The following is a 12,446-nucleotide window of genomic DNA, read 5'->3' as shown; positions in this document are numbered from 1 at the left end:
CTGAGAGAGAGGATAAAAATTGATGTGTAATTTATTTTATATCCAATACAAAACAACCCTGTTTTCAACAACACAAGACAATGAGCATTGGCTGGACAAAACAGTATATCAGATGAATCAGAATCTACTAAACCTAAAAACAATCATCTCCACATCAAGCTTGTTTCCCTTTGCCCCTGTTTGTGGCCCATTCATCACTTCTCAACTGAGAGACGAAAACTGGCAGAAGAGGCACAGTTAACGTATCATGATCACCGTAAATATATTAAAATGTTTTGGATCAGCATATCATCTCTATAGCAGCAGGTAAGATGCGAAAATTCCTTGGCAGGAACCCTAAATGTTCTCCATCAGACTGAACGTAAATGCTGCCACTTCCCGAAATGTCCTCCACCTCAATCGAATGCACACTACAGCATGAGAAGAGTGTAAAATGGTAGACAGACTAGATCAATCAGCATAGAACACTGAATAATTTAAGGATCATTGTACATAAATGTTGGAGCTACCTTAACGAGGACACATTTTTCACTGACAAGTGTGTTCCCCTGTAGAGTTGATGCAGTTTGAGAATGAAGTCATACCACTTGAAGTCTTGAAGAATCACAACCTACAAAAGAATCTCATAGAAAGACTTAAACATGCTACCAAAACCAACAATCAAACAATCTGTGTTGAAAATTTTGAAAATAATAATTCACCTTGAGATTTCCACTGCAGGGGTCAGCATTTGGTACAATCTTCATGCCACCCCCGAAGTATTTTCCATTTCCAATGCAAAGGGCTGTCACCTGAGAATATTCTTCCCATTCACTCCCATTCACCTACGTTGACAACAGTCTATCGACATTACAGTTGATACCAATAAGTCATATGTAAAAAGATTAATCCTACGGAGCCTACAACATCATCCTAATCATCATCAATTTTGATGTGGGATGGTGTGGTGGTGATGTGACAATTTTATAGTACCTGCCCCATAAGCATTACACCATTTAGTGATCAAAAGTTAGCTATAAATTGATCTGTCATTTCCTCATATAAAAGTAAATGTCACTTGCAATACAGTCGGGACCAATGGCTTGTTAAGCATAATACAAAATAACTAGATTTTGGCAACAAATAAACCAACCTTGATTCTAAGATCCTGATTATGGTGCCCAATAAAGGCTTGCAAAGCACCAATCACATAGCACAAGTTCCCAAATCTCTTGTACCTAGAAGCATAGAATCCTGCTTTAGCACTCCTGTAAAATAATAAAAGGCACAGCAATGAGTTTTTAAGACCAACATGCATCATTATCGTGGCTCAATTCTAGAGGTCATGGTAAATCTTACAAATGAATGTCAGCAACATTTAAAAAATAATGAGGTTCTTTGGTTTCTCCACTAATGACACCAACATCTATCCGTGATCGCTGTCCTGCAAAATAAACCATTAGTAATCACATAACCAAGTAAAAGCACATAATCAGTAACAAGTAATCAGTGAAACCTCCTTGAATCTTTTATGTCAAAAATACATGACACAAGGGAAACTGAAACAACGAAAAAGTAAAAACAAAAAATAAAAAATTAGAAAGACAGTGAGTGGGAACCTCTAGCTATGCGTTCAACCGCTTCATGAGGATCATTTTTCCTATGAACAAGCAAACTTAATCATCTAGAGCAACTAACAATCACAAAAAATTATCAAACGTACAATATAACTGAAAATGAGGAAAGCTACACAACCAGACTGATTACACAAACTAACCAGTTGAATGATCTGGCAAAATCAGACCCAGTTCCTAAAGGGATGAGCTGCAGAAAAATATATTATATCTTGACTTCAGAAAATCATAAAAAGCAGGTAAACTATCAGTTGAAAATGTCAATGAAGACATAATTTGCTGTTGAGACAGGAGAACAAGAAAAGGTTTATATTAAATCGCAAAAGTCTGATAGTAAACACTTACACCAAGTGCAGTTGAATGAGTAGCCTCTCTATCAAGATTAGTTACAGCATGGTCACCCCAAAAAAATCCATTAACAACCTGCTTATCGAAAGTAATTGTGGATGAATAGTATATTATCGATCAATATGAGAAGAGCCTGATATCAAGTTTAAGAAATTCACATCCTCACAAGAAAATTCCTAACAGAAAAGTAAAGAAAAAGATCATTATCCATGTCGTTTTCTTCTAATAGGAAACTTTTACCTTATTAATGAATAGAGAGGATGAGAAATCCGCAAACACAAACAAAAGTTCTAAAGTACTGAAACAAAATAACATCCTTCCAACTCAAAATAAACAAAGAAGCAGGGATATCCTCGATTTTCTCAGCACAGATGCCTATAAGAAAACTGAAACTCTCTTGTCCTTGAAAAGGCTCCCATTTTTTCTCAACAAATTGTGCAGATTAAAGGCCTCTCATTTCTTCTCCAATCAAATCATCCAGATCAAAGCTAACAAAAATATTGCACATATGATATTTAACAAAGCCAATATTCCATTTCCTATCCATGGGCTAACTGAAGCATTTCTCCAACAAGGAAGACTTGCCATAAACACTTCATTGACTGATATGTTTTCATAAACAGATAATTAATCCATTAATTTACTGATATTGCTGGCCCATCAGAAAGATGGCCTAGTCAGTTGTGCTAAGAGTAGCTGATTCAGGAAGAGAAAATGGTCATCTCCATTAAATTACTACTATCAATTGGCCCTTACGAAACATGCTACAGTCACTTGTGCTATGAGGAACAGAAACCAACATGTGAAGAGGAAAGATGAATCATAAATACTAGCAATATGGACAATAGTCTAAATTCTCAGAGCAAACCAGGTTTCACCTCATGAAGAGTTCCATCCCCTCCCACTGCAATTACAGCATCAGCACCTTCCAATATTGCCTGCAGACAATCGAAGAAAACAGAGCTAATGTCAACCCAATCTTTCGTGAGAGGACATTTTCAAAGTATAAAGGCTTCAAAGTTACCTCTCTTGTTATGTCGATTCCATGAGAAGGACCCGAAGTTAGAGATTCACATATCTGCGACAGTTTCAATAAATTTATTTCAACACTGAAAACAGCTGATCATAACCAAGTTGTATAAAAACAATATCAGAAGTCAAAGCTTCACATATCAGCTACAATTTACAGAATGCACATGGATTATTCAACATGATTTTTCTTTCCAAATACATAAACATGAAGCCCTTCAGGTAATAGGCGTCTTTTTACAATGTATTTTGGGGGGAAAAACAGAAAGGAAGATCTTATAATATGCTTTATTGCAAACGGGACATAAGTATATGCAATCACCGCCATACTAATTTCTTCAAAAAACAAAACAACAACAATAACAATAACAAAATGCCTTATAAATTAAGCTGAAATAATAATAGGAAGCAAAGAAAAGAAATAGAGAAAAGCATTTCGTGCAATACCAACTTTGCATAACAGAGGAAAATAAATTATTAGTATGTACATAAACAATTATTAGTCAATTAGTATAGCTCATATTCATAGTTAATATATATATATATATATATATATATAGATATATACATAATTTATCGACCAAAATTAGATACAGTGTCAAGTTTACACTGCCATGAGCAGCTAACAGAATCAAAGAGAGAAAACACACATTATAATCTGTACCAAGACGAGACCTTAGATAAGGAAGCAGCTTCTTCCATTCCTTAATTGTCCTACCATTAGCACCTGCCTCCAAAACCCACTTTCAAAAATTCAGTAAAAAACTTCAAAACCCACCAACCAAAAAGATATGAAAAGAAAAAAAAAAATGTAATACTGAGAGAGAGAGAGAGACCTTGGGGATTAACGACGAAAACGAGGTCACGACGGCGAGAAGAGGAGGACCCACCTCGCAAAATCGAACTGTCGGAAAAGATATCAGGAGCCATGGGTTTCTCTGCCTTGATAACCCAAGGTTTCACCATTGGTACTCTCACTCCCATTATTCCACCTCCTACTGCTATCTGAAAATAACCCATCATTTTTTTCTTTTCCCTTTTATAAATATATTATATATTGTTACTTTCTGGATATGGGTTTAGAAGGTTTTCGTTTGTTTACATAAACGGCGGAAAATATTGGAAAATTGGATTCTAATCACTTTCGAACAATGACGGCGTGAAACAAAGGGTTTCAACAGCAACGGCGAAGAAACAGAGGTTTCTTTTTCGTTTTTGGGTTTGTGAGATATCATTTCTTGTGCTCATCCTTCTCTTTAGTTTGACTAGTTTTCCTCTATAATGCCAAACTTCAATTTACTCTTCGATATTACCCATCCAAAGCTCGCCTTTATATATATATATATATATATATATGTAAACATACTTTTTCTTTCTTTTTTCCTTTTCTGGTGAAATTATATACATCTACTGTCGATGGATGGACTAACATCAACTGTCTCAGTAATATTACTTCATATGGACCCATCTAATATCAAAACATTTTTCTTTTCAATGAGTTGGTTAGAAAACTTGTAAAATAGGCAAGGGATTTCTTTTTCAATGTTTTCAAATAAAATGAAAATAATATTATTAAAATGATCAAAATTTTTATTAAATTTATTTATCAAATATTTTTAAGTAAAATGAAAATAACAATATTAGAGTTATCAAAATTTTTACTAAATTTATTTATTAAACGATTTGGTAGATGATTAAATATTATTTAATTATTTTATATTTTATTTATTTGTAAATTTAAAATTTTATTTTTGACATTTAAATTATACAAAAATGTAAACTAATAAAACATTTTAACATATGTTATTTAATAAATATATCTGTATTATTATTAAAATGAAAAAAATCCCCAAAAAAAAAAAAAGAAAGAAAAGAAAAGGGAAAGAGTCATGCTCCATTTTGAGGATATGGTATAACTTGTACTTTTTGGCAATAAATATCGTAAAACCTATGCTGCTCGAACCGAATGATCCTAGTCCCTTCGGGGTGACTAATTGGTTCCTCAAGCAATAATCGTAAATCCAAATACCCGGATTATATATTTATTAAAAAGAAAAGGAAGAAAAGAAGCTGAATTCAACAAATTATAGGAAAATGGTTATTATGTGTTAGGCTCAGACATTAAGAAAAAAGATAAACACAATTACAAGGAAGAATTCAGAATAAATAGGCAACAAATCTCGTGAAAGAAGCAAAAAATTGCGATTTACACATCAACATAAAAATCCAATTTCCTACCAATAAGATACAACAGAAAGCATAACTCCAAAAAATGCAACACAAAGCCAAATATGTCGAGGAGATTTGATTCTACCAACAGTCCAACCCCTTATCTTCTTACTCTACCCTTTGATTTGGAATCAAAATGGTGTGCCCTGAGCTTCTTCTTGCGCATCAAACTTGCTGGACCTCCACCTTCTCGGAATGGCATCCCCAGTAGAGCTAAAAGTTTCTGCCCTTCTTTGTCTGTTTCAGCAGTTGTTGTAATGCAGACATCCATTCCCCTCGGCTTACCAATGATATCGGGCCTGATCTCTGGAAACACACTCTGTTCGCGAATTCCAACACTGAGGTTCCCATGTCCATCAAAGCTGCTAGGGTTCACACCTTGGAAATCCCTTGTCCTAGGAAGCCCCAAGTTAATAAGGCGATCTAGGAACGAGTACATGAGCTACAAAATAGAACAATGAGTATGCATAATAAGATTTTATATACTTGTAGCGGAAAAGAAAAGAAGAAAAATTGATACGTTTTAGAAATAAATACATATAAAACATTTTTTTTCTCCTTTTTTTTTCTTTGTCAAATGAATGCTGGTACTTCAAGTATAAAATGTATGCCCAGTTGCATTGATTTGTCGTGCTGTAACTTTATGAAACCTGCTATTGTGTAGAATGTGGTAACTGACCAATGCACTCAATGATTTGGTTTTTCTTTGCAAAGGCTAGGAACTATATATTCTAGGAGCAATTAACTGGGGAGGGATAGAAAGAGAAACAACTTTAATGATGCAACTAACATTGAAAAAGTTCAATAACATCCAAACATACACTAACAGATTGAAACTGGAAACAAACCAGAAGTAGGGAATAGTTATATCTCACGCACAGCTAAATTTTATTCTTGGTAGAAAACAATATATCTGCACTTGCAATGAGTAGACTAACAACTCAAAGCAGTGTAATTACCATCAGAGATGCATTTAACTATTAACAGTCATTGTCAATACTACTGGCTCTTGAAACAAACACAGACACCATGAACACCACCAGCCCAAGTTATGCACCACTAATCCAGTTGTCACTGTACTACTGCTAAAACATTAAGAGCCCGTTTGTGTTGCAGGACGAGATTGGATTGGACAGGACTATTAGACGTCTTGTCCAATCATATTGAGCTAAATTTAAAATACTCCAATTTGATTGATCTGAACTTAAAAAAGAGTCTAATCCAATCCAATCTAATCCAGTGCTGTCATCACCGTTACCGTAACTTTCTATCATTTCCTACCTTGCCATTTTCCATCACCTAAAATCCCACAACCCTCCCACGGTTTGACCTTCCGTTAAAGATAATTCAAAATCTTTTAGAACACACCATGCCATTATAGGAACATCTAACAATAATCCTGCAACGGGCAGCAGCTACTTTCTGGTGCCATCAGTTATAGTGCATCTACTGACAGACTCGTAACCAAGAGTTTGCTTGATTGCAATTTCATTTTAACGTCTTTAAATAAATAAACAGATTTAGTGACACGTCTACTGCTAGGACGTTTTAACAGAGGTATCATGGATAATAGAATAAAATCAAGTTCAAAATAATGTTCAGTGCTTGATTTCAAAACAAGCTTACATTTCCTCTGAGTGTAACAGCAATCCCTAGTGGTTGACCTTCCCTGATCTTGAAAGTAGCAATAGAAGCTCTTGCTCGTGTCTTAACAGGTCTCTGCCCGGTAATGAGTGCCAGCTCATTCATTGCTGCTTCCAGACCCTTTGCATTCTGCTGAGCATCTCCAATACCACAGTTCACCACAATCTTCTCTATCTTTGGAACCTACACGAGTTCCACATAGAAAAAATTTCTGAGTCCTTATCTCTAATAATAACCTACTTATTTGATGATAAAAGAAACCAAAAAAGACAGGCTCTTCATCACCAGGATAAAGCATCAGAGATCTTTTTTCAGTGGGAGATATTTTCTTTTTGCCAACATTATCACAAGAATCTAAGCTTAACATGGAAAAGGGGTTTGTTTATATTATCCTCTCATCGACTTCATTTGAAAAATATTCAAGCTCCAAAACACAAGTTTTTTTTGTCACTTTCTATGTACATATATATAAATATATATTGCCCTTTTTCTCTTCTTACTTCATAAAATGATAAATAAAATGAGCTTAGCTAGCTTAGTCAGAGAATTGTGTTCCCAGGTAGTGAAAACCTAATTATAATTTAAAAAAACTCCAGTTCTATTCTATTTCCTAGAGTTTCTTAGCAACCAAACGAAAACAATATCCACAATTCCATATTCAGCCCCAAAAAATCGAACCCCATTTGACAAAAATATAAACTTAGACCATTACAACACAACTCTAACATCATTTTCGACCCCAATTCAAAACCCAGAAACGCCGTGACCCAAAATTTCAAATACTGTCAAATGTATATAATTTTTAAGTTTTATTTTACCTCATGAATGTTCTCGTAAGAGAACTCTTCCTTAAGCAAAGGAACAACTTTTTCAAGGTAAGTGGTCTTGAGCCGATGAACTTTCTCTGCGTCGGACTTATCCACCAGCACAGTCCCCGCCGTGGCCTTCACCGATACGACTCCACCTCCATTCCTGAAGCTTCCGTACGGCATTCGAACCGATAATGGAGTTGGGACGACAGCGAACTGGCCGTGAAATGACGACGTAGCTGAGCCTAAAAGAGAAGTGGACGCCATGGAAATGGGTTTCTGTTTTGTGTAGTCGGAACTCTATCGCTCTGGTTTTTTTCACACTCTGGGTTTTGGTACGAAGTGGCAAAAAGCCCTCGAATTAAAAGATATTTACATTAATACCTGATGAGGTGTTGTCTGAGTTGGGCTGTTTTTTGTGAATTCTAGCAACGTCAGGGGCAGTTGGTTTTTGTGTGGTTTCTGTGATTGAAACAGGATAAGATAATGAACATTTTGGATGAAATGAAAGTGGAAAATAAATCCAAGTGAAAGGAAAAGCTTCTCATCAGAAAAAATAATAATAATAATTACGATAATCGAGATTTAAGATTTCCAATTAAAATTAGATTAAAAATAATTTATACATAAATTAAAAAGCAGAAAAAAAAAAGAAAGTATCACATGTGATTTGATAATGCATGATTTTTCAATAATTTTTAAACTTTCACATTTTTACCATTCTCATTAATATTTAGTATCAGAATGTCCTTTAATGTATAAAATATAAAATTATAAGACCTTATATCAATTGTTGGCATCTTAGTTATTATTATAAACTTATATTTTTGCAATTTAAATTATCATAAACTTTATAAAAAAAAGCAAGAAAATTATGATAAACTTAAAAGGCTAACAAGAATATAATACAATCTATGGCATATTTGGTGTATACTATAGTAACTGTTACCATATTTAAAGAAATTAAAGGGCTAAATATATAGTTTATCCCTTAAACTATATTGTATTTGGTACTTTGCTTTGCTCCCCATATGAAATTATCCCTTGCGGAACCGGTAAAATATGATTTTTTTTTTCCCACTAAATACAATTATGCATTTTAACAAATAAATTTGATAATATTATATATGCACAACTCGTTTGAAAACTATTTTCTTATAAACTCTGAGAAATTACATTTTTTGGGACGATTTTTATGATTAATTTTGCTAAAATTATTTTTAAAAATTTGCTTAATTAAACTAACTTGGTAAGAAAAATAAAAGTTAAATGTGCAATATGAAAGGTTTTGTAGTTTGGATATGGTACATAATGAAGCATTTAATTTAAAGGACACGCATAATGTAATTACCCCTAAGATGAAATAAAATTAAGTAAAGATTCATTAACAAGATGTGGTCTATATATAATAAGATGGAAATTGATGCATTTTTCTCATGAACTAAACATGTTTTGGCATTTAATCCTGAATTTGAATTTTTGGCACATTAGTTTTTAAAACTAGAATTTTACTGTCATAAATGATCTTTAAACTGATTAGATTTTAACATTTTAAAAATTATTTTCAAGTGGAATTGAATTCAACTTCATATATCATAATGCTAGAAAAAAAGGTTTAAAGACAAAAATATTAAAGCATATTCAATTCAAGGGAAATGCAACAGTTACCTTAATAAGAAAGGTACAAGAGTAAGAGTAAAATACCAAATATAACGGTCTAGGGATAAAGAAATTCAAGAGATTAGGCAGCCTTGCAACTCTACTCAAACCATTTTCAGTCTTATCAGGACAATCAATTTATTATACATGGACAGCGCAACTAAAGAAACAACTTTTATATTTAGAGGTAGGAAACAAACAAGCAAACTTTTATGATTTTTTTAACCTTTTATTTCAATGATCAAACATCAACAACAGTCAAAGGGTTTTTTTTTTTTTTTTTAAATTTATGTTGATAAATTTCGTCAAAAGAATATAATTTATTATTATTCAAAATTTTTGCTGAACATATCATTTAATTAACCCCTCATACGGTAAGTTTATGTTTTATGTTTTAAGTTTTTCCTTAAAATGTTTTACTTAAGTTATGTACAATTGACCTATGATTAAAATGAAAATTAAGCTTCACAAATAGCTACAAACTTAAAATAACAATAATAATAATAATAATAAATAAATAAATAAACAACACTTCATATTAATAATTTATTGTTTATGGCATGCTTCATCTCTAGAAAAACAATAAATCAAAAATATAAACATTGACAAACCAGGCGTAAGTAAAAATAAATTTATAAACATTTCCACACAATCAGCTTTTACTACATCGCTAGTGATTGAATCATAATATTGTAATGAAAGGGAAGAAATTGAAATTTTAAAAGACAGAAAGATACTATGTGAAAAATATAAAATAAAAAGATTGTTTTTAAATTGACCATTTAATATTTATCTTTGTATGTAGTATTGTTTAATGACTATGACATAATACATATACGTTTACACTATGTTTGGTTTGGAGGGTGGAAATGAAAAGAAAATATAAATTTAATAAGGGAAGGAAAGGAAAAGAAAGGAAAATAAAATATCTTTATAATAATTATTTATTTAGATGATTACTAATGGAATGGAAAGGAAAGGAAAAGTAAAAAATAATTTATATAATTTGTATTTTTACAAGATTATTTTAAATATAAAATATCCCAATTAATTAGTTTTTAATTAAGAATAATAATATTGGAATATTTAAAAGTTTCATTTTAAATTTATTTCCTTTTCTCCTTTTTTTATCAAAATTTTTTTTAAATTACAAATTATCCCCAAATGTCTGTTATCTTATTATTCGAATCCATATTCTTATAGTATAGATAGAGGCATTCAATCACTAGAACTGTCATCTTCATCTGTTTTCTATCAAATTTACATGGAAAGTTAGATGGTTAAAACATTTATAATTTAGTTCTTCATTTTTTTTTCATTATCCTTTCCTTTCCTCCCATTTAACAATGCAAACAAAGGAATTAAATTATTTTCTTTCCTTTCCCTTTTATTCCCTCAATTCAAACATAATGCTAGTCTTGGAGGATACCCTGATGAAATTTCCACTTATGGCATATTTAGGTAATGGTAAAGTTAGTGGAATTTAATTTATTTGAGAAAGTAATAAAATTTTTTTATTTGGATATTTATTGTAAGGTGGAAAAGTATGGGTTCAGGAAATTAGATTTCCACAAATGTAGAAAAATATTTGAAAAAGTTATTCATACCTATAAAGATTTCATTTTGAAAATTATAGAGCAAATATTTTTAATTTTTTTAAATACATATTTATCCTTATTTTATTATATAATATTAAATTTAATTAATCACAAGTTTCAACTTTTTTATTATTCATCAAACATACAAACAGAAAAATAAAATCTTAAAAAATTAAATTTCAGAAAATTAAATTTTGAAAATCAATTTTTTACTTATTTTTGACACTTCTCAAACGAAATCTTAGAATTATTAGTTTATAAATGTACAGTGAAATATTAAAATATTAAAATGACAAAATAAACCCTATCATGGCTTATATAAATTTAAATTTATCTATAAATCTCAACTTTTAAAAATATTTAAAAGATAATTTCTATATATTTAATATATTTATATTTATTAAATAATTGTGTTTACTCACTAATGTATTAAGTTGATAACATAAGAAAATAAAAACAAAAAACATGTTCAATATGCACATCGTGAAGTGTTTTTGAAATACCTAAAATCACTTTTCATAATATAAAATACTTTTTATACTGTTTGACGATAAAATTTTAAAAGAGTTTTTTTTAATACTTTATTTAATAGAAAATCACCTATTTGATAATTGTAAAAAAAGCATTTATCCACTTGAAAGTGATTTTAAAATGTGTAAGACTAATTTTGAAAAGATTAAAAGTATCTTTTTGATCTTTTTGTTCATAAATGTAAAATAACTTTTTGTAATTTTGGTCACGAAAATCACATTTTTGATTACTTTAGAATAATAGATGATTATTGGAAAATTACTTCATATAAAAAAAATAAGTGCTTTTTTTTTGGCAATTCCTTAATATCATTTCTCAAAATAAATAAAAGAGTTATTAGCTTTTGTTAGTACTTATATGATATTTCTAGTTGGATTTTGACCTTTGAACTTTTTATTTTTATTTTTATATTTTGGTCTATAAAATTTAATTTTTGGCGCATTTGGTCTTTAAATTATTTTTTCATATATTTTTTAGCAGCGTTGAAGAATATAATGCAATGGATGCAATATGTAGGAATATTACGGAATTGTTTAATTTTGCAATTTTGTTATTTTTCTTTTGCGGTAAATATATTACATATTAAACATAACTTTATAATAATTATAAATCCACATCCTAACAGTTTAAATTTTTTAAACTAATGATATTTTAATATGGTATTGAAGTTTAAAATTCTAAAATTCCATATTTATGTTGCACTATATTTATATTGTTATCCATTTTAAAAATTAATATTTATAAAGACCAAAATATCTATTTAAAGAATTGACATTTATGCTAAAATGGTGTACCTTGATATTTATAAAAAACTTACATATTAATAATTTAAGCTTTTAAAATTAATTAGTAATTTAATTTAAGGACCAACAATGCACCAAAAAATTATAATTTTGAATACAAAATTACTATTAAAAAAAGTTCAAATTAAAAAATGCAAATATGAACATAGTTGTTCTTAACTAATATAACTAATAACCCTAAAT

General features: G+C 30.6%; 2 protein-coding genes across 3 annotated transcripts; both read right to left on the bottom strand.

Moving 5' to 3' along the window:
- Positions 1 to 11: 11 nt before the first annotated feature.
- On the bottom strand, positions 12 to 4,290 carry LOC107432950 (sphingoid long-chain bases kinase 2, mitochondrial). 2 transcript variants are annotated; one of them, XM_016044173.4, is made up of 12 exons: positions 3,827 to 4,289; positions 3,641 to 3,717; positions 2,986 to 3,039; positions 2,840 to 2,899; positions 1,959 to 2,036; positions 1,757 to 1,803; positions 1,599 to 1,639; positions 1,339 to 1,423; positions 1,133 to 1,247; positions 702 to 824; positions 510 to 610; positions 12 to 410 (listed from the first exon to the last, which is right to left on the bottom strand). In XM_016044173.4, the coding sequence occupies exons 1-12, from the start codon at positions 4,011 to 4,013 to the stop codon at positions 281 to 283; spliced, it is 1,098 nt and encodes a 365-aa protein (XP_015899659.3). In that variant the 5' UTR covers positions 4,014 to 4,289; the 3' UTR covers positions 12 to 280. The 2 variants fall into 2 exon arrangements, with proteins under 2 accessions (XP_015899659.3, XP_048321863.2); XM_048465906.2 differs by lacking the exons at positions 1,599 to 1,639; positions 1,757 to 1,803 and having other exon boundaries at positions 1,339 to 1,418; positions 3,827 to 4,290.
- A 775-nt stretch (positions 4,291 to 5,065) lies between these two features.
- LOC107432948 (large ribosomal subunit protein uL5c) lies at positions 5,066 to 8,037 on the bottom strand. Its single transcript, XM_016044169.4, has 3 exons — positions 7,682 to 8,037; positions 6,846 to 7,046; positions 5,066 to 5,661 (listed from the first exon to the last, which is right to left on the bottom strand). Exons 1-3 carry the CDS (start codon positions 7,937 to 7,939, stop codon positions 5,320 to 5,322), a joined length of 801 nt encoding a protein of 266 aa, XP_015899655.1. The 5' UTR covers positions 7,940 to 8,037; the 3' UTR covers positions 5,066 to 5,319.
- Positions 8,038 to 12,446: the final 4,409 nt, after the last annotated feature.

This window comes from Ziziphus jujuba, chromosome 11 (genome assembly GCF_031755915.1).
Source record: "Ziziphus jujuba cultivar Dongzao chromosome 11, ASM3175591v1".
NCBI lineage: Eukaryota > Viridiplantae > Streptophyta > Magnoliopsida > Rosales > Rhamnaceae > Ziziphus > Ziziphus jujuba.
The sequence above is the reverse complement of the archived record's forward strand: the minus strand, read 5'-3'. Positions and strand labels throughout refer to the sequence as shown.